The sequence below is a fragment of the Vicugna pacos genome, chromosome 35, assembly GCF_048564905.1.
Source record: "Vicugna pacos chromosome 35, VicPac4, whole genome shotgun sequence".
Taxonomy (NCBI): domain Eukaryota; kingdom Metazoa; phylum Chordata; class Mammalia; order Artiodactyla; family Camelidae; genus Vicugna; species Vicugna pacos.
Genome location: NC_133021.1, coordinates 32,560,813 through 32,586,317, shown reverse-complemented (window position 1 = coordinate 32,586,317; position 25,505 = coordinate 32,560,813). Strand labels below are relative to the sequence as shown.

At 46.7% G+C, this 25,505-nt stretch overlaps 2 protein-coding genes across 4 annotated transcripts in view; one reads left to right on the top strand and one right to left on the bottom strand.

The window, feature by feature from the left end:
• Positions 1-8,196, top strand: part of FBH1 (F-box DNA helicase 1) — a 62,452-nt gene extending 54,256 nt beyond the window's left edge. The window contains exons 23-24 of the transcript XR_012067297.1: positions 2,072-2,140; positions 4,063-8,196. The gene's annotated coding sequence lies outside the window, so the exon portion shown is untranslated. The remainder of the gene's footprint in view (positions 1-2,071; positions 2,141-4,062) is intronic.
• The window catches only part of IL15RA (interleukin 15 receptor subunit alpha), a 36,112-nt gene extending 10,997 nt beyond the window's left edge, over positions 1-25,115 (bottom strand). For all 3 annotated transcript variants that reach the window (XR_012067299.1, XM_072955286.1, XM_072955287.1), the window contains exons 1-3: positions 24,181-25,115; positions 2,921-3,115; positions 1,083-1,175 (exon numbers count right to left, since the gene is read on the bottom strand). Coding sequence is in view for 2 of the 3 variants with exons in the window: in XM_072955286.1 (XP_072811387.1) it covers positions 1,083-1,175; positions 2,921-3,115; positions 24,181-24,727 (835 nt within the window). In the remaining variant the exon portion in view is untranslated. The remainder of the gene's footprint in view (positions 1-1,082; positions 1,176-2,920; positions 3,116-24,180) is intronic.
• Between the last annotated feature and the right edge of the window lie 390 nt (positions 25,116-25,505).

The window sequence follows — 25,505 nt, the reverse complement described above, 5'->3', positions numbered from 1 at the left end:
CTGGCCTCTCCATCCATCTTCCAGCCGTGCTCCTCACCTTGGCTGTGTACCAGTCCCTGGGGGGACTTCTGTGTCCCTACTTCCCAGATACTCCCCAGACCACCCAGAGCTCCATGGAGGCCTCAGTGTGTGTCCACGGTTAAGGACCCGCGCGCTAGCCGTTCTGTCAACCAGAGCAAGATGCCTGTGCCCAGAAGGGAGGGAGATGGGGGCCAGGGAGAGCCTCACACTGCACAGTGGGCCACAGGTTCCAGTCGGGGTATCGGAGGATACAGGACACATTGTCCCAGGATATTTAGCATCCAAGATCTCGGGTTTTCTTAACATGGGGACAGTGCTGAGGAAATTGGGGTACAGTTTACCTAAAACTTGGTGGGAATGCAAGAACGTGGCAGCTCCGTGCCAGCGCCTGTCCTAAAGCATCCAGAGTGAGGGTTCTTGGGAGATGGCTCCGCTCCAGTCCCTTGTGTTTCTGTGCATCGCGCCAGCAGAGGTGCTGATGGCCCTTTCCCGGCACTATCTTTCCAAGGATGCTTAGATGGCCTTGGAAGGTGGAGACAGCCCCTCCCTCTGGAACACAGAGCGACATGTTCCTGCCTTCCTCTCCAGCGACCTACGTCCGGGCGTCTGTTTAGGCCTGTTTAAGGGACGTGGGGGCGAGGGAATTGATGACATGTGTCGGTGGCCCTGCTGTGCTGGGTGAGAGAGTATCTGACCCAGGACGGTCACAATTCCAGCCAGCGCCCGTGGGGTCCGGGAAGGCTGACGTGCAAGGCTGGCAGAACCCCAGGCCCCCTCCGGTCCCAGGGCCGTGTGTCTACGACAGTGTGATCTGACCTACCAGGAGTGGATTTTAGGCCATCATCAATTATGCACACGTGGAACCTGGCAATCAAGCAACTTTGGTTTAAAAGGGAAAGTGAAGACGAGTATCAATTCTTAGGCGTGACGTGAACCCAAGGTGTGTGCTGTTCTGTAAGTCTGCAGTGGGACTCCGGCAGTGGTCCACGAATCTGAGGGCTCTGTGGGGTCCTGATGGTAGCAGGGAATCGGAGTCCGGAAGAAGTTTCCGGCATTCCTACCTTTTCCAGAAGGGATGAGGCTCTCTGGCCCTGGGGTCACCCCTGCCAGCGTTGTTGTGGGGGGTGGCCTTTGGTGAGTCAGGGAGGGGTCTCCTAGAGAGAGGATAAGGACACGGCATTTACCATCCTGAGGGTGGAACCCGGGGTGGCTCAGACCTGGACGTAAATTAAAAAGTAAATGCATACATTTAAAACAGACACATCTGGCTAGGTCAGAAGCATAAGAAATAGGTAATGATCTGGGTCTGCAGCTCCATGCAAATGCAAACCGACTGCAATCTATTTGATTTTTCCCCTAGCCTTTCAAAAAGATTGCGCAAGTTAAGTGTCTGATGCCTTTTTGTTTTTGGCTGGAATGATAACAGTGATAAAAATAAATGATCACTCAGCAGTTTTTTTTTGTCACAAGAGTTTGGGAAAAATAAGAGAATTGTTAGTGGTGAAAGGTGGGGGCTCTTGGGGATGAAACCGGAAGGTTCCTCCAGCCTCCGGGTTCTAAAAGCCTCTGATTCCAGGCCCCGCCCACTTCTCTCTCCCCTCCCCCAGCCCGCCCAGTTCTGTTCAGAGCCTGCAGCTCTTCTCCGTCTCAATTCATTTACTCAAGGGAATTGGAACTTTGAATACTTGGTCACTCTCCCTATGGCAGAAAGCCCTTCTCTTTGCTCCTGGATTACAGATCCCAGTGGGTCTCCTGGCTGGAGAGTTAGACACCTGTGTTCTCACCACAGGGTTACGGCTCTTCCCCGTCCTCACCCAGCTCATCCCCTTAGTGCAGGAGATGCCCCGTGGTGGGGAGCAGGTACCTCGGCTGCCAGCAGGAGGCTTCCTCCTTGCCTGGCCGCGGAGGTCTGCGGGCTGCTCGTGCAGGGGAAGGGGAGGCGCCCAGGGTGATCTAAACGCTAAAGATTCAATGAGAGAGTCTGGCTTTTCTCGGAGCTCCACGGCGGTGAGTTTGCTGTTGAATAACCCCTTCTGTCTGCTTCCCCCAGAGAGGAGTTGAGAATTTTCACAAATGTTACTTGGGAAAACATCACGGCTGGACATGCACCACGTATACAGTAAGTGTTTGTTAAATCATAATTCTCTTGTTAGACCCTGGGTTAACCTTTTCTTCTCTAGAATAAGGGGCTTTGTATTCCTGAAAATAGCTCTCTCAGCTCCCACTCCAAGATTGCTCCCCTTCTCGCGTGGTTGTCCGGTTGCGGATGGTTAAGAACCAAAACTGAAGACCTTCCCTCATCCTTGGTCTAGAGCACTGGCTGGGCCCCAGACGTGGTGACTGGGCTAAGGGATTCTGTGCTCCGTGTGTCTCCTCCATTGCCTGGGTGGGTGCCCACAAGGAGGGGCGGCAGGCTGCCTCCCAGGGAGGAACTGGGAAAGCTCTCCGGGAAGCACGCAGACCGTGAGCACACGCCTTTGTCTGTAGCTGAATTCTTGCTGCCATGATCTTAAAGCATGGATGGTAGGAGCAGTTAATATTTACCAGATTTCGCTAAATCCTCCTACAACCCAGAATGTTGACATCGGTCCATTTTCTAGATCGGGAACCAAGAGTTCCAAGACGTTAAAGTCCTCGCCCTCGGTCTCACTGACGGTTAAGCGGCAGAGCCAGGATCTGAACTCAGAATTGTGTGACCCCCCCACCTCCCCGCCAGCTGCCCACCGCCCAGGCCCAGGTATTATCGCCTCCTGGAGGTGTGTTTTGGAGGCCCATTGGTTTATTTGGCCTCAGACCTCAATCCAGACCTCTAGCTCACTCAGCTGCCCACACTGCAGGGCTGCTCTCTGCGAGGCCTTGGCAAAGGGGGTGGAGGAACAGGGTAGGGACGGCTACTTACTGATGCACTTGAGATTGGGAGTGGTCCAGTGGGTGATGTTCATGGTCTTGTTAAACACGCACTCAGTCAGGCTGGACGTCCCGGCTTTGCGCTTGAAACCCGAGTTACAAACATACCGCTCCCTGGAGTTCAGGTTGTAACTCTTGACCTGGATGTTGGCGTGTTCAACAGATGTGGGAGTAGGGCACGTGATTCCTGCGAGTTAGCGGGGAGAGGCAAGCAGGTCTCAGCTCGCTCTGAGGGGATACTTTGGTGGTAGTCAGTGAGTGGGTAGCCAGAGTCTGGCTTATCCTAGGGAGGGGCTGGGGATCGCCCCAGACTCCAAGCATGTGGATGATGTTGAGTAAGGGTGCCCATCATCTAGAAGCTGTCCAGGACCTTGCCCTAAGTGCCAGCCATTCGGCGTAGCTGGAGACCAGACCCCCTCTCCCTCACCGCCACTCCCATCAGTCTCCAACCTCAGTATCTTTCAAAGATCTCTGTCTCTCTCTCTCTCTCCCCTCCCCACCGCTCTTCCCTGAACAGCAGCAATAACCTCCAGATTGCTACCCCTGCAAGTCTTTGCTCCATGTGCACGAGGCAGCCCGCATCATCTTTAGAAATGCGTATTCGATGACCTCACTTTTTCCTAAGCTGCTGGCTGCTCTTAGAATAACAACTGAAATCCTTAAGAAGCCTTCGAGGCTCTGCTGCCTCTCTTCCCCTCCGGCCACACTGGTCTTTGGTCCCCCCCATGCCTCTCACCAAGCTGCCCCGCCCTCCCCCCACCCCACTCTTGGCTGGCCGTCTCCTGCCCTCCTTCCCAGCTTAGTTCAATGTCACTTCCTCAGGAAAGCCTTCCCTCACCCCCACCGTCAGCCGGGTCCCATAGTTCTTCTGTCTTTCCCTCTACAGTTGTTTTCACGATTGCATTTAAGACGCCGAGGTGAGGTATTATTGAATGTGTGTCTCACCCCCTGCACTGAGCTATAGTGGGTACCTGGCTGGTGCTCAAGAAATACTTGTTCAAGGAATGAACAGATGAACTGTCTTCCTAGGCTTAAGTCTGGCCTCTCATGTAAGCGAGTTCAAACTATTTCATGTCTCCGTGTGTAACCGGCTCATCTGATGATCCTCACTCATTGGCTCTATTTTTGTGACAGCCGGAACTGGACTCGGCCTCCAACACTTCAGCTAAAATCCTGGCAGGGGGCGCTCTAGCTCAGTTCTGTGTGAACGGCGAATTTCACAAGTTAGTATCCGAGGAATTTGGGCCTAAGAAGAAAAGGAGGGCCTGAGACGCTGGGCATTTCCATTTTGAGGATGCCACGTTTGTTACTGGCTGTTTGTTGCTGTTAATTATTGCTGCCATTTCTGCACCCGTGGGGAAATTCCTTTCCCGTGTAAAAGCATGTAACATAAATGTTAAAGACAACTTGAATTTGGTGAGTTGAGGAGTACCATCCCCCTACGTGTTGTAACAACAACAAAATTTGCAAAAAAGAAAAATTAGCTTTTTTTCTTCCACTGAGCAAAAATTAAATTACTATTAGTTACTCTGTACCTAATGTAAAATGTCACGGGTCCTAGGAAAGAATCTATTCATAAAGCCTTGATAATATTAAAATAATATCATCTTTGGCACCAATTTTGTCGATCGGGGTTCTATAAAGAACCCCCAAGAGGTCCTTAGTTCTTAGGAGGTGAGGACCCAGCCACATCTCTAAGACGGGGTGCTGTCCAAGGCCAGAAAGTCTGCTGTAGTTTAAATTAAAGAGCTAGATTTTTCTTTGCCACTTGAAACAGTTCTGTAATTTTTACACCTGTTTCCTCATCAATTCAGTACATTCTTAGGTTGTCTGGTGTGCGGAGGAAATGTGCAAGAGCAGGTTTCCAAGGTCAAGCCTTGTGTGGGGCAGCGGAACCGGCCGAGAGCGGGCCGGGCCGGAGGGAAGGTCCCGCGGAGGGAGATGCCTCTGCAGTGCTTCCCCTCGTCCCGGCGGGTAGGGACGTGCTGAGAGGGTGCTGCCCCGCCTCACGGTTACTGAGTCTGTGTCTGTGCCCAGTGTCTCACCGGCTGAGTGCTTGGTTTCCGAGTCAGATGTAAAGCAGAGAACTCTGTGGACTGCCCACAGCCGCCTGGGGAGCTGGCTTTGGGGCTCCAGGTGGGGAAGCGTGAAGGAGTCTGCTGAGCTGCGGGGACAGCAAGAAAGCTGGGACTCGGGCAAGCGAAGTGAGGGAAGTAATCTTTCTGCCAAGGAGGGCCGTCTGAGGAGGGGCCCAACACAGGGGCCGTCGGCGTCACACCCTGGAGGAGGAAGGGCCCCTGATGGCCTCTGTGCCAGAGGGTGAGCCAACGAGGGCCCAGGGGCCAAATCCAGCCCGCCGTCCACTTTCGTCCCAAGTTCTATTGGCAGACAGCCTTACGCACTCACATATGCGTTGCCGGCAGCTGTTTTCACACTGCAACGGCGGGGATGAGTTACTGCAACAGGCACCCAGATTATTTACTCTCTGGCCCGTAACAGGAACAGCTTGCCCTGCGCTACGGAGCCTTCAAACAAACCATTGCCCGGTTGCTAAGGCCAGTTGCCCAGTGAGTCAGCACAGAACTGGTGCCGCCCTCGGGGCAACTGAGGTTGACAAAAGTAACATGGCCGGCGTGAAAAAGCAAGCACCTTTGCATGGGCGAAACTCAACAAAAGTCAGAAGACAAATGACAAAAAGGGGGAGAAATGCATCTCCTATCCTGTAGGCTAGCTTCTCTCACAGTAGGAGCTCCTGAAAATCCATCCAGAGACTGCCAGTCCTATGGAGAAACAGGAAGAAGACAAAAACAGGCAGTTCACAGAAAAGGAAGCTGCAGGCGGCTCCTACATATATAGGAAGATTCTCAGCCTCACTCACAGCGAAGGCAACGTAAAGTTGAAATGCACAGCAGCACTTTTGGCGCCCCCGGTCGGAAGGGGCCGGAAGTTGGTTCATACAGTGTTACTTCCACGTTGCTCGGGCAGCCCGTGGTGAGAACACGTGTGCAGTTAAGTACACGTGCTTTTTGGCCCTGCAGTTCTGCTCCTGGGGGTTCGTCCCAGGGCTGTGTGCGTGCTCCTGCGGGATGCTTACTCGCACACCTTTGAGCCCAGCAATCCCAGTTCTAAGGCCTTGCCTTACAGGACGCACTGGCGTCTTTACAAGGCGAGTGTGTACAAAGTCCCCTGTTACATCAGGAAGTCACCTTGTGGGGCCCCAGTGGAGACTGAGTGAATTACAGCGTGCGTCACAGCACCACCGCACCACGATGTGCCGCCCAGCTCTTTACAACGTGGAGAACAACTTTGATGCCCCGACGTGGAGAGATCTCCCAGAGAACACCGTCAGGCTCCGAAGAACAGGAACAGAACACTCTGAGTTACATGCTGCCCTCAGTGAAAGAAGCAGCCATACCTGTATCCAATTTTTGTTGGTCTGTACATAAAAATCTCTGAAAGGATACACGAGAAACTGTTAGAATATGCTGGAGGCGAGGCAGCTGAGAGATAAGATGGATGTCGTTTCACCTTTTTGAACTTTTCATGGTGCAAGTGTTTACTTGTTAAGAATGCTTTTGAAGGTTTTTGTAATGCTCTGTTCTTCAGCTGGTGTGTACCTTGGTATTTATTATTACATATATAAAATGAAAATACCTAATAACCAGTGCCCCTCAGACACTGACAGACCAGGATACCTGCTGGTATTAATCAGGACCCGACGGGGTGACCACTGGCCACCAGTAAGGACTGGCAGACACCAGCCATGTGTGTATGTTATATACTGTTTTAAATATGCAGAATGCTTCATAATTTAAAAATGGAGGAGGGGACTTTAAAGTACCCCACCACGGGCGGTCAGGAACCTTGGCTGACCACAGGGCAAGAGAGGGCTACACCACACCAAGGGTGGGTGTTTACTGCTTTTATTGTAATGCGTAACGTTTCCTGCAAAATGAATGTGAGAAATGTTGGAGATCCTAGAATTAGGAGTTTTTTTCCTTTCTCTGGGCAACTGAGGGCAGCTCAGGGTCAAACTGAAGCTGAGAAGACTCGTTAAGGCCATGGGGGGAGGTTCTGGACATCCTTTGGGGACACAAGACACAAGTCACTCCCAGCAGACTGTGGATGTGACAAAATGCACATGGAGAGAAAAAGATACAGTTTATCAGAAGAATGTTCCCAAAAGAAGGTAAGAGCCGGAGCTAGAACAATGAACGTTTTCTTACAAAAATCCCTCCCTCCTTCTCACTGGACGTTGAAAGATTTGAGCAAGACTCAGACCCTAAGAGTTTCTTTGGTGTGAAACTTGATGGCTAAAGCCCATGGCCTGGGGTTTGCCCGGCCCTCCACCTTCATTTCATTCCTGTGGCACCTCTCCATAGATAGATGCTCAGTAGATCTGCCGGTCAGCCCCCCAGCTGGTCCAGTGGCTGTTAGATGACACCTGATAGATTTTAAAAACTACAGCGTAGCACCGTGCTGTCCATTATCACTCCCCCCTAATGGTGACAATGTCCTCTTTTCACCTACGTGACTTCTGTGTGGATTCAAACACTGTCACTTCCCTTACAATGAGCTCATAAGTTAATCATTATTTCACCATACATGTTTTCTATAAACTTGCTTTCCTGCTCATTTCTATGAACAAAGTTAACAGAAGAGAGAAAAAAATCTCGCTGTTTTAGACTGATTTCCTTTTATCTTCCTCTCGCTCCCACCTGGCCTTTGGGTTGTACCTCGTTCACCTGAATCCCTTCCCAATTTTATTTGTTGTGTAGTCCTCAAGTTCAGCTTTATCCACTGATTCGAATTTCAAATGATGTTCTGACTGTACAGACCTTTCCTTGGTCACCTTTTTTTTCCCCCCCAGTCTTCACTTTTTTTTTTCCTGTGTTGTTCTCAGATTAGAGATTTTTGTTAGCAAATTGTTCTACATTTTCTAAGTCTGGAAAGACTCTCTTCTTTTTAAGGATAGTCGTTCTCAGCTTTGCGTGTCGGTGGCACAGTCTGAAATAAGACATTTGCTCCCTGTCACTCGAGGGAATTTAAAAAGTTGAGGCAATGGCGCCCGTGTTCACAAGCGTTATAAAGAATCATTGCCACAGCGCCAGGACATCCGTGCCCGGGTGTGACTCATCTGTTCATCCTTCAGGGCTGGCAGCCACGTGGGTGGGACAGCTTATTGTGTATATAAGTGCCTAAGTTTATTGCATGTGTAATATTTCAAAGTGCTCACGGCTTCAATAAACACACAGTCGTCTTTGTGGTGGCTTGACTTAATTCATCTTAACCTGACCTTCATAGCAGGTCGTACCCCGCCCAGAAGTCCCTCTGCCCACAACGTTGTTGTCAATGTGAATTTTACACACTGATAAGGAGAGTGTTCTCGGGACATGGGCTAGGCACTCAGTTGAGGACCTGTGTTTTAAAGGGAAAAGCACCCTGGGCCAGATGCTGAGTGAGTGAGCAGTGACTGCTCAGAGTGTCGGTAGCTTTTCCTCCCAAGCCCATCTCTCCTGTGAACTCCGAGGGCAAAGGTGTGAAGTCACTGTCATCTCCCCTTTTCTTCTTAATACCTTCAGGGAACCAGTCGTCCTTGATGAGTAAAACTTAACCCAGGTTTCTCGCAGTTGGAGGAAGGAGTTGCAACTGTGGAAAAGGGGAGGGGGAGGCTAGTCCCTGTGGTTTTGGAAGAGAAATGAGATTGGAGGTGTCAGTGTGTAATCAGTGTGTGTGTGTGTGCACACATGCGTGTACATGTACGTGTGTACGTGAGTCTGTGTGTCCATGTGAGTGTGTCCCTGTGCATGTCTCTGTGTGTGTCTGTGTGCACTAGCTCTGTGCCTGGAGGCACCTGGAAGCAACAACACATTAGCAGTGAACACACTCAGCACCCAGACCTTGGTCCCCCCTAAAAGAAACTTCAGGTCCTCAGAGAAGGGGCTGATTCCAGGGCTCCGACAGGCAAAGCCCAAGAAGCACCTAGGCTACCTGGCTGTGCCAGGAAGGAGGGACGTGCTTAAAGAATGAGGGTGACACGTCAAGGATGGGGCGGCCAGGTTGAACCGGCTCTCGCTGGCCGAATCTGGGACAAGTTGAGTGTCAAAGATAATAACAGATCGTGAAACAAAATAAAACAAAACTCCCCGAGTCTGTACTCATGTAAATAAATAAAGGACTAATAACTAAGTAGGGGAGAGGAAAAAGCCCTCCTTACAGTGTAACGCTAACTAACGGGTATAGGAAGGATGATGGAGTAAGAAGCAGAACGATGGATGCGAAGCGAGTGGGTCCAGGTTTGACGAGGAACAGGATATTGACACAGTGTGGCGGATCTGCACCACGTCAGGGCAGCCAAGCTGGACGCACACGCCCTCGACTCCCTTCCCCGCACGGTGCCCAGTTAGGCCGCCACACGGGAAAGGTTTTAGGAGCGCCCCTGTTCCCATGCACTTGGGAGGCGGTGCTGTTGGAGCTGACGCGCGGTCACTTGTCTGCTGGCTCACTGGGGCGGCTGAGCAGGTCCTCGGGCTCTGTGACCCTTTTCTGCAGCGTCTCCCACCTTTGGGCCAGGCGTGTATCTAGCTCTGCGAGGAGGAGTACCAGCTTCTCCTGCCAGACACACCCCTCATGGAAGCCAGAGTCTCGAAGGTGATGATGAAGGACCGACATGGGCTCCCACTCAGCCTCACAGCTTCCGGGTGTTCCCGCCACTTTATGTCCATCTTCTCATCTGGACTGTGGCCTCGGGGCTCTGGCACCAGACACGAAAAGAACACCTCACTTAGAGGGGAACTGACCCCCACAGCTGCATAAGCCGGTTCTGCTCCTCTGAGAGTCTTAGGACCTCCATCCTGACTGGTACACATGGTCTCAAAGCATCTCCCCACAATGAGTTACCACTTGCAGTCGGGGAAACGGTAACTTTGTATTGGAGAAAGCTGGCAAACGCTCCCCTCACCAAGCGGTCAGAAGCAGCATCACCCACGCTGGGACAAACAGCTGTCCTGTGCCTCCTGATCCAGTTCACTGAGAGCACACGGGATCGGGGCCCCGTCCCAAAGTCCACGCTTGGATCTAAGCACGAGGAAGCCCCAGGTGCACCTCACCTGAGGGGCAGTCTCAAAAACCGGTGGCCTGAATTCACGATCATGAAAGGTCAGGAAAGGCAGAGGGAATGAATGTTCCCGACTGAAGGCGGCTAAAGAGACGTGACAACTCAGTGTGCTCCTGGCTTAGATCTGGAATGATGAAGAAAACAGCTAAAAAGGACATTAAGGGACAATGGAAAGAAATCTGAGTATAGACTGAGTATTAGAGAATAACATTATGTCAAGGTTAAGTTTCCTGATTTTGACAACTGTGCCATGATTATGTGAGAGTGCAGTATTTTAGGGAGCTATGGAAGAGAAGGTGTTCTTAGGAAATACATACTGAAATATTTAGACATTGAAAAGCAGGATGGCGGCAACTGAGTTTTAAATTTAGGAGAAAATGCATGTGTATAATCAATGTATGTATATTTATTTATTTATTCGTAAGTGGTAACTTTTTTCCTCTAAAATTGTTTTTCTTTCTTGAGGGGGAGGTTAGTAGATTTACTTATTTACTTATTTATTGAAATGGGGGTACTGGGGATTGAACCCAGGACCTCATGCATGCTAAGCATGTGCTCTACCACTGAGCTGTACCCCCCTGCCCCAAATATTTAGATAGAGGAGGAAGCAGTAAAGCAAACTGAGCAAAATGTAAACAGTTGGTGAGTCTGGGTAAAGGCTATTCCAGAAGGTCTTGGTACCACCCTTGCAAATCTGCGGTAAGTCTGAGGCTGTATCTGAAGAAGTAAGTTAAAACGTAAGGAAGTATCCAAAAAAAGTCACCCGATGTGTGGCGCCTGGGGCCCTGTCTCTGAGGATTCTTTCTTCTTGAAGGAAACTCTGTGAGCCCTTGACAGCTCAGGCCACGATCACCTTTCGGTCAGGAAAATGTTCTCCAATTATTTCCCAAATTGTGGTTTGAAGGTGACCTCTCCTCCTTTCCTGTCCTCTCTTTACACCTTTCAGAGCTCCTTCCTCACGTCCCGGGTCCAGTAGTGGTGCTTCTGTCTTTCCTGCGTTTGGTCTTGCCCGCGCCTTCGGTGGGCTGCGCACGTCCATCGCGGCCACCCGGGGGCCCCTGCTCTGCCGCGTCAGCTCTGGAGCGCTGTCAGTGGTTCTCTGCCGTGAGCGCGCGTCAGAACCCCCGGCAGGGCCTGTTAAAACACACAGCGCTGCGCCCTCTTCCCAAAGCTCCCGAGGCAGTAGGTCCTGCGCGGACCTGAGCTTCCACATCTCTGACAAGTTCCAGGTGACAGTGACGCTACTGGTCCAGAAACAGTGCTCCGTGGTGTGACAGGTGCACAAGAGTCTCTGGGCGTCACAGCAGGTTATGCTGTAAATTACTTTGTGGCACCTGTTCAAGGTTTCTCATGAAGTTGTAAATAACAGTTTGTTCATACGTTTCTCAGGTCACGGCACTGACTGCATCAGCGAGGGCTTCTTTTACAGGTTCCTCCTCATGTGCTCTTCTGAATTTCTGTTCTAATACTTTTTAATTGGATCTGATTCCCCACCTCCCTCTCAAAAATACTCTGTGTGTATATGCACGCGCATGTGTGTGTGTTTACCTTGGCAGGACCACACTACAATGTCTTGAGTTAAATCCTAAATTTTTGCTCTCATCTGCATCTGTGGTGCTTTGCTGTCTGTTAACAGGGCTGGGAAAATACTTAGAGGTGGAGGGCTGGGGAGGAGGAGAGGAATGACCATAAAACTCAACTCTGGAAACATCTGACAGTGGACCAGAACGGACAGTCCCATGAAAGGCTAGACTCTGCTCTGTGATAAAATGTTCCTTCCTTCCAAGCGAGCCTGAATCGACCCTGGACCTTTGGACCTTTTGGGTTACATCACTGGTGACCAGACAGTCTCCATCCAGCCACAGAACAATGACTCCAGGGAATATCAGAGGCTTGAGGTCCCCAAGGGGAGAAGGATAAACAAAGACTAGATTTAGTTGGTGGGAGTGCATTTAACTGGGTTTTCCTCCCTAGCCCTTTCCTTCCATAAATTAAGCCGCGTCTGCTCTTTGGAGCTGACAGTGTTGTTGTCTTGGGCCTGGGGGAGCGTCCGGGATCACAGAGTCAAGCAGCCAGCCTCTGGGGGCCTGAGGACCTCTGCCACGGCTGTTCTGAAACCTCAGAAGGGAGAGGCAGCCTAACACCCCTAGCTCACCACAAACCCCACATGGCGACTCTCAAGACCGGACATTTCCTTGGGACTGCAAAGACAGTCTGCTCAAAACTGTCTTTGTCTTTTGTAGCTGCCTTATTTCACTTGGCATAATGTTCCTGGCATACTCCATATTGTGGCATATTGCCAAACCCCCTTCCTCTGTAACCCTGAAGAATACGGCGTTGTATGTTCACACCACATTCTGACCATCCGTTCATCTCCTGATGGATACCTGGGTAAAGTTTTAGTTACTGTGACTGGTATAATGTGGGTGTTCAGATACCTCTTTGAGACCCTACTTTCCATTCTTTTGGGTGTCTATGCAGACATGGAATTGCTGGATTGTACACTACGTCTGTTGTTAACTTTTTGAGGAGCTGCCATACTGTTTTCCACAGTGACTGTACTTACATTCCCATCAACAGTGGACGGTGGTGCCAGTTTTCTGCATCCTTGCCGATACTTACTTTTTTTTAAGCTGTTATCCTGATGGGTGTGAGGTATATCTCACCAAAGTTTTGATTTAATTTGCCTAGTGATGAGTGATTTTGAGAATCTTTTCATGTGTTCATTGGTCATTTTTATATTTTCTTTGGAGAAATGTATATTCAAGTCCTCCACCCATTTTTGAATCGTATTTTTTTTTTTTTGGTTGTTGAGTTTCAGGATTCTATATATGGCTATTAATCTCTTATCATATAAATCTCTTACATGATTTGTAAATATTTTCTTCCATTCTGTAGGTTGAGTTTTACTCTGTTGATGCACAAAATTTTGAAATTTTCATAAAGTCCAATTTGCCTATTTTTTTTTTTGTTACCTGTGCTTCTGGTGTCACATCCAAGAAATCACTGCCAAATCCAATGTCGTGAATTTTTTGTCCTATTTTTTTTTCTAAGCACTTCATTGGTTTAGGTCTTACTGAGTTAAGTTTTATATATGTGTTGGGTAAGATTACAAGTTCATTCTTTTGCATATGAACATCCAGTTTTCCCAGCACCATTTGTTGAAAAGACTGGCCTTCCCCAACTGAATGGTCTTGGCACCCTTGTCAAAAATCACTTGTCCATATGTGCAATGGTTTATTTCGGGGCACCCTATTCTATTCCATTGGTTTACATGTCTGTCTTTATGCCAATGCCACACTGTTTTGATTACTATAGTTTGGTAGTAAGCTTTGAAATCAGGAAGTGTGAGTGTTCCTGTTCTTTTCTCTTTCAAGATTGTTTCGGCTACTCAGGGTCCCTTGAGAGTCCATGTGAATTTTAGGATTTTTTTTTCTATTTCTGCAAAAAATGTCATTAGGATTTTGACAGGAATTACACCAAATCTGTAGATCACTTTGGGTAGTACAGTTATTCATTATACTCTCATAATCCTCATTATTTTTGTAAAATTGGTGGTAATGTCCCCACTTTCATTTCTGATTTTAGAGTTTGAGTCTTGGCTGTTTCTTCTTAGTCCATCTAGCTAAAGGTTAGTCAACTTTGTTGATCTTTTCAAAGAACCAACTTTTGATTTCATTGGTTTTCTGTTATTTTTCTATTTTGTTTGTCTCTTCTTTGACCTTTATTATTTCTTTCCTTCTGCCAGCTTTGGCATTATTTTGTTCTTTTTCTAGTTCCTTGAGGTATAAAGTTAGGTTGTTGATCTGAGATCTTTCTTGTTTCTCAGTGTAAGTGTTTATAGCTACAAATTTCCCCCATAGTACCACTTTCTCTGTGTTCCATAAGTTTTGGTGTGTTTCTCTCTGCTTCCTTCTCTCTTGCTTCTCCTTCTGAGACCCCCACAATGCATATGTGGGTCCTCTTGATGGTTTCCATAGGTCCCTTTGGCTCTGATCAATTTTCTTCAATCTTTTTTCTTTCTGTTTCTCAGACTTGATAATTTCTGTGGTCCTATCTTCAAGTTTGCTAATACTTTCTGCTAGTTGTTCACATCTGCCTTTGAATTTCTCTAGTGAAATTTTCATTTGAGTTATTGTACTTTTCAGCTTCAGAATTGCTTTTCGGTTTCTTTTTTGGTTTTTCTGTTTGTTGGTATTTCCATTTTGTTCATACATCATTTTCCTTGACTTTCCTCACACCTTTCCTTAGTCCTTTGAGTATCTTTAAGACAGTTATGTAAAGGTCTTTGTCTAGTATATCTGCCATCATGTCTTTTTCAGGAACAATTTCTGTTATTTATTTATTTGTTTATTTATTTCTTTATATTTTGAATGGGTTATACTTTCCTCTTTCTTTCTATAACTTGTGACTTTTTGTTGAAACTGGACACTTGAATCTAATAATGTGGTGACCCTGGAAATCAGGTTTCCTCCCTACCTTAGGGTTTACTTCTTTTCTTTTTTTTTTGTAATTAAACAAAATTTTGTGGGCTGTCTGTGTGCCAAAGGTCAGACTGAGGTGTAAACTTATGATCTTCTCAAGGGTTTCTGAACTTTTCCATAGGTTGCAGTCACCTTGTAATTTTCCCTGTATGTACAGTTGTTTTTGACTTCCAGAGGTGTTCTGTTGTTGTTGCTGTTCCCAGTTTACTTCCATTGTGGTTAAGGGCATCCTTGGTGTAACTTCAAAGCTTTTTAAATTTGTTGCTTTATGGCCCAGGCTGTGGTCTCTCTTGGTGAACGTCCCACGTGAATTTGAAGACAGTGTGTATTTGTTGTTGCTGGAGGGGAGGGAGGGTCTTCTGTAAATGCCAATTAAAGTTCTAATCGTGTATGTATTTACTCCCCTTCCCCTTATATCAGTTCTATTGGTTGCTGAGAGAGTAGTGTTGAAATCTCTAATCATAATCATGGATTTATGTTTTATTCCTTTCAGTTCTATCAATTTTTGCCTTATGACTTTGAAGCTTTGTTGTGTAGATGAAAACACAAATAGGATTCTGTGTCTTCACAGTGAACTGACCTCTTTGTTATCTGTAATGTTCCTCTTTGTCCCTGGTGATACTCCTTGTTCTGATGTGTGCTCGTCTGCTGTTAATACATCTGCTCCAGATTTCTTCTTCCTATTGTTTGCATGGCATATCTTTTTTCATCCTTTTACTTTTAACCTAGTTTTGCCTTTATGTTCAAAGTGAATATTTTGTGGTCAGCATGTGGTTGAGTCTTGTTTTTTAATCCAATCTTGCAATCTCTGTTTTTTAATTGGTGTGTGTAGATCACTTATATTGAACATAATTATTGATGTGGTTGGATTTAAACCTACTATTTTGCTACTTTCTATTTATTCCATTTGATCATTTTTCATTTTCCTTTTCAGCCTGCTTTTGGATTGATTATCATTATTCCATTTTATCTTTACTATTGGCTTATTATATGCACCACTTTAAATTATTTTTAGTGGTTTCCCTAAGGTTTACAATATACATCTTTATTTTATCACAGGCTACTTTCAAACAGTATTATAGCATCTCACATATAGTTTAAGAACCTTACCAGTGCATACTTACAATTTCTCCCTCCTCTTTTTGCTGTCATACGCTTTACTTTTATATATTCTATAAACCCACAATACTTTGCTACTATTTTTGCTTTAGACAGTTAAGCATCTTTCAGAGGGGTGAAGAGGATCAAATATATTTTATTTTCTTCCATTTTAACCATTTCCAGAGCTTTTCTCTTTGTAGATACAAATTTATGTTTAGAACTGTATTTCTTTTGCCTAGAAAACTCCATTTAACGTTTCTTATAGCACAAGGTTGCTGGTCATGAATCCTTTCACCTTTTGTTTGTCAGATAAAGTCTTTATTTTTGCATGATACTCTTCCTGGTTACAGAATTCTGGCTTGACGGTTTTTGTTCTGTATTAGCACTATAAAGATGTCACTCCATTTTCTTATGGCGTGCATAGTTTGTGATGAGAAGTCTGTTGTAATTCTCATGCATAATGTATCTTTCGTCTCTTTGTCATCATTTCTCTTTATCTTTGCTCTTCAGCAGTTTGAATATGATATGTCTAGGCATGAGGGATTTTTCTGGGTGGGGGGGGCGGTGGCATTTATCCTCTGAGCTTCCTGGATCTGTGATTGAATATCACTTATAAATTTGGGGAAATTCTCAACTATTATCTCTTCAAATATTTTTTCTGCTTCAATCTCTCATTTCTGGAATTCTGGTTACACATATATTAGATGATTTTCTATTGTATCACAGCTCTTGGATACTCTGTCCTGTGTTTTTTTTTCTCTCTTATTTTTTCTCTTGGTGTTTGTTAGAGTAATTTGTATTGACCTGTCTTCAAGGTTACTAATTCTTTCCTTGGCTGTGTCAGGTATTCTGATAAGCCTGTCAAAGGCTTTCTTCATGTCCATTTTTTTTTAATTTCCAATATTTCCTTTTGAATCTTTCTTATGGTTTCTACCTCTCAGCTGAAATTCCCCTTTTATTGGTGAACACTGTCCATCTTTTTCATCTGAGCATTTAACATATTAATGATCATTCCTTTACTTCTAGTCTGACAGTTCCAATTTCTGGGTCATCTCTAAGTCTTGTTTATTGCTTTGTCTCTTGATAGTGGGACTGTGTTGTTGTTGCTTTTTTGTGTGTCTCACAATTTTTTATTGAATGCTGAACTATATATGTAAAACTGAGATAAATAATTTCTATGCCTGAAAATGGGAAGGCTTCTGCGAAACTGATGCAGTGTGTGGGGGGGATTGAGTTAATCTAGTCAGCTGTTGAATTGGGTTTGGATTTTGTTGTTGCTATGGTTACCTTCAGAATACCATGGGCTTCAACTTCTTCTAGTCTTATCTTGTGCTTAGGGTGAGAACTGGAGTGGCAAAGGTTTTTTTCACTGTTCCTGCTCCACCCTCGTCTTCTGCCCTTCTCTGACTAAACCACAGGAGATTATCTCACACTCTCTTGCCCACCCCACCGAGAGCAGTTGACTACTGTGCCTGTTAGTTGGTGCTTGCTTGCCTGGATGTGGTGGGGGCAGGGAAGGCTTCTGTTGTCTTAGTCCAGCCTCAGTCTTAGGACGGCCCTATGTGCTTGGCTCTCAGGGTGGAGGTTTCAGTTATATTGTTCCTTCCTTTCATGTCAGCCAGCCTCTCCCTGGTATCTTAACAGGTTTTGTACATGAAAAAGCTTCCTTCTCCTCATCCAGCAGCAGCAGCAGCGGACCTCCATGGGTACTGGCACAAGATCCTGAGCTAGGACCAAGTATGTGTGGGTTTATGAAGTCCTAACGTTCATTTAAATGAACGTTATTTGTGGATTTGCTGTTCTCTTCCATTGATATGTTCGTCTACTTGTTCATCTTGACACCAATACCATGCTGTCTGGATTACTGTAGCTTTGTAGTAAGTCTTGAAGTCAGGAAGCATAAATCCTCTAACTTGGCTAATCATTTTCAAAGTTGAGTTTGGTTCTTTACTGGGTTTTAGAATCAGTACATCAGTTTCTAACCAGAAAAGAAAAAAAGCCTACTGGAAGCTTGTTTGGAATTGCATTACATCTATAGGTCAAGTTGGTGAAGAGCTTATATCTTAATAATATTAAGTTTTCTCAATATCCATAAACATGGTGTCCTTCTTGATGAAGTTAAGTCTTCAGTAATTCATCTCAGAAATGTTTTATGGTTTTCAGTGTCCCAATTTTGTACATCTTTTTTCAGATGTGTTCCTAAGTATTTCATATTTTTTGTGCCAACACAAATGGCATCATTTTTCTTACAATTTCTAATTTTTTGTTGCTAGTATTTTATATATTGGTAGTTGTAAATTAATTGTGTATTCTGCAACTTTGCTGAACTCACTTGTTCCAATAGCATTTTTGTAGATTTCATGGGATTTTCCATGGAGATGGTTCCACAGAAATTCAGTGATTCCATTTTATCTCCTTTGTTGTCTTAAATAACTGTAAGTCTTTGTTGTATTATTTTAGTAGTTGCTTTAGGGTGTATACTGTATGCCTTTACCTCGTCACAGTCTGCCTTCAAGTGAAGTTCCACCACGTCACACATACAGTATCAGAACCGTAACAATATATTTTCATCTCTCTCCTCCTAGCCTTTGTGCTATTTTTGTCGTACATTTTGCTTCTCCATATAAGCACCACAACACATTATTATTATTTTTGCTTTAAACAATTGATAACATTTTACTGCCTGTGGATTTTAATAGATGTTTGTTCTGTATTATTCATCACTTCGGGGTGTTTTTTTTCAGCAGGGGAGTTTTTCAGAATATCTACTCTGTCATTTTGCTGAAAGAAGTCTGCTTTCCATTGTCAACAGTCCTCAAGGGTAGATAAATCCATGAATAATCGATATATGAACACCCAAGGGCATCAATATTCTGCAGCCAATCCATCCAGCCGCATGATGGCCAGTAACTGACTTTACAAAGCTAGACTCTCTCACGAGTGCCCTGGAGCTAATACATTTGATTGTGTCAATCACCTTTCATTTCAGAGGCCTTAGTCACATCTTTTGGTACTTCGATGATAACTTAGCTGTATGTTCTTTCATCACACTGTTGCCTAGATAATCAGTGTAAGCAAGCCTCACCTTGTTTACAATACGGTAAGCTCCTTAAAGGTGGTGAATGTATTCCTGTGGTACTCCCACAGCGCCAAAGCCAGTATGTGATGGGTGTTTTCAGAAGTTTGTTAATGGCTGATGAATCCATAGGGTGGAATGGACGAAGGAATGGAAGTGGGAGGAAATGTAAGACTCTGGGACTTTGAAAACCCTTTTAAGTAGCCAGAAACCATATATAAGAAGTCCTAACGTTCATTTAAATAAAGTCACCAAAATAGCTGTGTAGGGCCACACCTCTGTCTGCTCCCCAGAACCCGTGACTCAGACTTCTTTATCAAGCCAGTTTACACAGTCTAATATGAGTAAGTAGCTCTGGCCTGGTCTTGCATCCAGAGTTCAAAAGTTACCAGGTTAGCAGGCCCCCTCCCTTCTTTAAGGAAAGTCGAATCCATTCCAATATTTTCTTCCTCCGACTCTGCCACTTAAACGCCCACAGCGTGCTGAGTGTGGTGGGATACAGGTAAGTACAGGATGTGGTTTCTTCCTTCAAGAAGCTCATTGTGACACTGATGTATCAAAAGCAGAGAGGCCCCTGTGTCTGCATTTGTCCACTTTCCTTCATTGTTTTTCTAGCTGAGATGCCAGCAGAGCCAACACATTTCCTTTTGGCACTCAGTGTGAGTGCCCTCTGTCCCCAGGTCATTGCCCTTAATCCATCAGTTCTGCTCTGTCTCAGTCTCATTTGCTGAGTTTCCCAACCCACCTGTTGCGGGTAGGTGGATTCATCATAGTTCACGTCCTTAAATTATGGCTTCTGAAGGCTTGGAACACTTGGCTACAGGGTTGAACAGCCAACAACAGGGAAAGAATGAAATACATTCTAGACTTGTAGGACCCAAGAGGAAAGAAATCTGCCTTGGTTCAGGATTTCATCACCGCTTGCTGGAACTATTGCAAAAGCCTCCAGCTTGCCTTCCTGCTCCCTGACCCTTCGGCCATGTAGCTCTGATTGTATCTCCCCCTGCTGGAGCCCTTAATTAGCTCCCCACTGCGCAGAAGAAAATCAAGTCTCTCCAAGTAGAAATATTCAGATACCACCCATCATGTATAATGAGTAACATGCGTGGGCCTCCAAGAGTGTAACGAGGGGATTTTATACATTTATTTACTTAGGAACCCACTATTTGGTAAAAACCAATTCAACAAAAGTGATTTAGCCTAATGCACGTTTGTCAATGTGATGATTTGATTGAAAAAGAATATGCTCAAACATTTCTGCCATTTTAAAGAGACTTTAAGGGGTCTCCCCTTGCCTTTTCTGTTCTATAGAGCTAATTTTCATCCAGTTATTCCGACTCTGGTTTTTAGAACATCAGACATTTTGAAACAACCTAAATATCCAACCACTGGGAGGTAATGGAAGCCTACAAACAGCTCTAGCAATAAGGAATTATTTAAACAAATTGTGAAGGATTATAAAATGTATGCGTCGAATGCGCAAATGTTATGTACACGACTTTACCCAATTTGGAGCAATCTGCAAAAATTATAAAGCCATGAAAACACTGCCAAACAAGATCAGCTATAATTAATTAAAAATGAATTATAAAAAACCCTCCAAAATTCTAGATCTTTTTTGCCTTATTTATTTTCTAGTTTTACTTATTTCCTCTTATTACAAAAGCAATTCTAATTATGACAGAAAAGTAAGAAAAGGCAGACAACTACACACACAGACAGACACACACACGACCTATAATATCTCTATTTACTCAACGACAACTTCTAGCTCTTCTGGTAAAAACTGAATCTTATGGTACGCACTGTTGAAAGCAACCCCGTTTTATTTATGCAATCCTCCAGTGTTGAAAATTTAGGTTGATTTCAACAATCTCATATTTGTGCATTTAAGTTTCTATCACTTTTTTGCTCTCAGTAGCAGCACAAAGCAGTAATAACTAAATAAAAATGATTGGGGGGGGAGGTTTTGGCAAAACTGCCCAGAATTCTGCAGAATGGTTTAAAAAATGCTTAGAGATGTAAGGTTTACAACCACCCTCAAGTGCAGCAGCGCCCTGTGCAACAAAACCCAAACTGGTGAGCAGGAATATTCATCTTCAAAGCACTGCCTTCTCCAGCTGCATTTGGCAAAGCACCTGCAGCCTTTCAGGTTATGAGGATTTTTAAGAAGCAAATTACCTCATACCCAAGATAATGAGTTTCCCCTCCAGATCTGGCCTGTTGAGTAAGAACAGATGACAACAGCTTGCTGTGTCTATGAGTGCTGTAAACTAACAGGAACAGATCTGAGATCGTGCCATTCACACAGCTAGCCATAAGGAATGAGCTGCTCTGTATAATTTCTGAGCTGGATCACCACCAAGTAGCAAATCTAATCATCTGTTATCCTCTTCGCTTCCAAGCTCACATAAAGACATCAGGCACCCTGTGTTCTGTTAGCCCTTTGTCCATCTTTACACCTATACCACGCTGTCCTGATCACTGTAAGTTTGTAAGTATCGCAGTCAGAAGCGCTGGTCTTCCAACTCAGTTCTCTTTCAAAGTTGTTTTGGCTATACTAGGGCTTTTGTGTCTCCATGTGAATTTTGGGAACTGGTTTGTCAATTTCTGTAAGAAAGCCTACTGGAATTTTTGATTTGGGGAGAATTGATACCTTAATGATATTGATTTGTCCAATCCATGAACCTAACATATCACCACTTGATTGTCTTTAATTTCTTTCAGCAGTGGTTTGTGATGTTCAGCAGGTACTTCTCATCTTTTGCCAGATTCATCCCTAAGTATTTCATTCTTTTTGATGCTATTGCAAATGATTTTGCTTTTTTAAAAAATTCAATTTGCAATTAGTCAGTACTAATGTGTAGAAATAGAATTGATTTTCACATACTAATGTCTACAGTAACTAACACATATAAACAGCTGACGCTCAAAACAGGTGTCAGAATAATTCAGTAGAGATCATCTCTTCAACAAATGGTGCTGAAACAATTGTATATCCATATGCAATAAAACCTGAAACCAAACCAATACAAAACCTTCAGTCCATACTTCACAATATGTGAAAAACTAACTCAAAATGAATCGCAGGCATCAATGTAAATCCTAAGCTATAAAACTTCTAGAAGAAAACCTTTGTAACCCTGAGTTAAGCAAAGATTTCTTAGATATGACACTGAAAGCACAATACATAAAAGAACAAATTATGAAGTTGAACTTCATCAAAAGTAAAATTTTCTGCTCTCCATTAGACACTGTCATGAGAATGAAAAGACAAGCCACAGACTCTGAGAAAAATATTTATAAAGCATATATCCGATAAAGGACTTGTATCCAGAACAGAAAAGAATTCTCAAAACTCATTAATAATTCAACAACTTCGTTTTTTAAAGGACAGGATGTTTAACCAGATACGTTACCAAAAGAAGACATTTTGATGGCAAAGAAGCAGAAAAAGAGATGCTTAACATAATGTTATTGGGAAAATGCAAATTGAAACAATGAGAGACCACTACACATCCATTAGAATGGGAACAATGGAAAAGATAGACAAGCCACATGCACCTAAAAATTTTTTTGGCAACTGTATGAGATGATGAATGTGTTAACTAATCTTACTGTGGTAAGCATGTCACAATGTGTACATAGATCATCACCTTGTGCACCTTAAACGTACACAATGTGATACATCAGTTACATATATCTCAGTGAAGCTGGAAAAAAAATTTTTTTTAAGTCAAAAAAAAAAAAAAAGAATGGCAGTACCAAGCTCTGCCAAGGATGTGGAGGAACTGGAATTCACACACTGCTGGGGACAATGTAAAAGAGCATAATTACTTTGGAAAAGGGTTTGGCATTAAAAAAAATTAAATACACATGTCATGTGATCCAGCCATTCCATTTCTAGCCACGTTCTCTACCCAAGAGTAACGAAAACCTATGTCCACATAAAACCTATATGTGAATGTTCATAACAACCTTATATATAATAGTTAAAACCCAGAAACAATCCAAATACATATCCACTAACAAGTGATTGGATTAAAATAATGCTGTATCTATGCCATACAATAGTATCTGGTAATAAAGAAGAATGAACTGTTCGTACGAGTTACACGGCTGGAGAAGTCTCAGAATAATTATTATGAGTGAAAAGAAAGCCAGGCAAGAAAGAGTACACCCTGACTCCGTTTCTATAAAGTTCTAGAAAATGCAATGACCCTACGGAAAGCAGACGGTGGACGCCTGGGAGACAGAGTTGGGTGAACTTTAGAGAACTTGCATGTGGTGGTCCTCTCTGCGCTTTGAAGCAGAAGGCTCCCCTTTGCTGGCTTCTGACTAAAGCTGCCTTCCACTCTCACACGGTCCACCAGAGTCGCCCCAGCGCTCGGGCCATCCCGGCATCTCCCCAGGGGTCATGTGGGACGCGGGCTAACACAGCCTCGGGGAAATAAAGCTTCGCAAAAGCCTGCAGAGCTCTGGGGCTCACACCAAGCCCGCCGGCAGCTACTGTGATGGATGGCTCCTGTGGAGAAGTGGGCAGCTGGCCTCACTAGATGTGAACTGTTATTAGGAGTCTTGCCGTACACACACACACACACACACACACACACACACGGTGGGATTACTATCTCCTGGAGTCCATGGCTGGTCTTTGCGGTCCCTCACCTCAAAATTCAACACAAGTTTTGTCAGTATGTGCATTCGCGCATTTTCTGGGCAAGGGTTCCTTGCTTTCATCAGGTCCTCAGAGAACTCCCTGGTTGTAAAAAGATTAAGGAGCGCCAGAGGGGACAGAGCCAGATCCATCTCCTTTCTCCCCCCTCTTGTCTGGCTCCTGGGAAAACCTACAACCTACGGGACACTCATTCGAGTCTTCTGTTGAGATGACATCCGTGCGACTCACTCTTCCCAAACGCGCCCGGCCTTCGCCGACTTCGTTCTCCCCGCTGCGCCTGGGAGCGCGGGCTCCGGGCTGCCCCCACCCCGCGCGCTCTCGGGGTTTCCGAACGCTGAGGACTCGGGTCGGAGCCAGGTCCCCCCGGGCGCAACCTGCCAACACGTCTTCTCTCCTCCGGGACGCGCGCCGTCCGCACGCGGTCGCTACACGTAAACAGATGGGCGGTTTTCCTCGGACCCCGCGGGGACTGCCTGCCGCTTGGCACGCGCACCGCCTTCCTCGGGGGCCTCACGCATTTCTCGGAACCTCAGTGAAACTCCCAACCCGAAGCCCGCATTGCAAAGCCCGGCTTCTTCCCTTCGCCTCGGAAATGGGGGCAAAAGTGGAATGAAAAGCGGGGCCACTCGCTCCCTGCCTTGGGTGGCCAGGCGAGCCGGGCGGTGGGGCGCGGGGCCCCGAGCCGACCGTCCCCGCGTCCCTCCACGAGTCCCCGGCGCGCGGGCGCACGCCCGCGTCCTCGGGGTCTCCCCCTGCCCGACGCCGCGTCCCCGCCCGCCAGCCGCGCGCTCCTTACCCGGCGTCGCCGGCGGCCCGAGCAGCAGCAGCAGCAGCAGCAGGAGCAGCAGCGCGGGGAGGGCGCCGGCCCCGCAGCCCCGGGGCGGCCCGGCCATGGCCCGACCTCGGCCGCGCCCCGCCCGCCGCCTCGCGGGCTCGCCCGGGTCGGGACGCCCCGCCGCCGGCGCGCGCAGATGCCCACCGCCCGGGAGGAGGCGGCGGCCGCAGCTCCGGGACCGGCCGTCCCGCGAGCCGCATTCGCTTTCGCTTTTGCTTTGGCCCCCGAGGGCTGGAAAGAGGTGAGACGCGGTGACAGATCCGTGACTCAGCATCCCCACCCCCTCCCCTGGAAAAAGCCCCGGCGGCGCCGTGACCCCCGCGCCGCCGCCCGGTCCCCGCAGCTCCACCGGCCGCGCGGGACGGGGACCCGGACTGTGCCCTGCGGAGGCCCGGGGACCTCCCCCGCCTTTCCCTTCTCGCTCCTGGTGACCCCAGCAGCCCCTTCCGCCCCGGGTCCCCGCGCTGAGGGAGTGGGCGAAGCTGTCGAGACGCAAACTCCTTCCCATCAAAACGGCTGGTGGGCGTCACACCCGGCTCGCCTCCCCTCGGTCACCTCCCCTCACTTGTCTTCACCTGTCGCTCTGACTTCGACTGTCCCCGACCAGGAGCTGGCGGACGAGTGGCCCTGCGCCCCGCCGGTCCGGGCTGGTGACTGTGGGTGACAGCGGGGGTGTCTCCGCGTCGCGGCTGGCCGGGGCACCTGCCCGGTGCGCGCGAAGCTGGAGCGCAGCCCAGGGCGCCTGCCAAGACCTCACCGGCTCCCTGCACCGCCTCTTGTCTGACTCCAGCTGCACCTTTCTTCCCCGAGAAAATTCAAAGTGTTTGAAAGGGGCCCGTGGTCGGGCGGACTCGACGGTTATCCACCCGGTGCCTTAGTTCCTTGCCGTAGAGGAGTCGGCCTCGTCGCCCATCCTGCTGCTTTGCAGGTGGCTTTTTTCCTTTCCTGGGATCTCCAGTGAAGCTTGACATTACTGAGAAGCGGGTGTGTGATGAGAAAACTGCGGAGGCACAAGCAGAAATCCCCAGTCCTAGGACTGAAATGAGGCAAGCTGGGACGTCTCTGGGCTTCAGTCTCGTTCCCCCAAGTGGTGGCGTCTTGAATAACTCCAGGACAAATGATAGCACAACCTGGGAACTGCCACGGATGCAACCTACAAGCCTTACCCAGGTGGCGTCCGTTTCCCACGCACTCGCCGGAGTGTGGGAGTGTAGTTCTGTGCAGCCTGGTCACACATGGAGACGTCTGTGACCACTGCTCCCGAGACACGGAACTCTCTGTCCCCA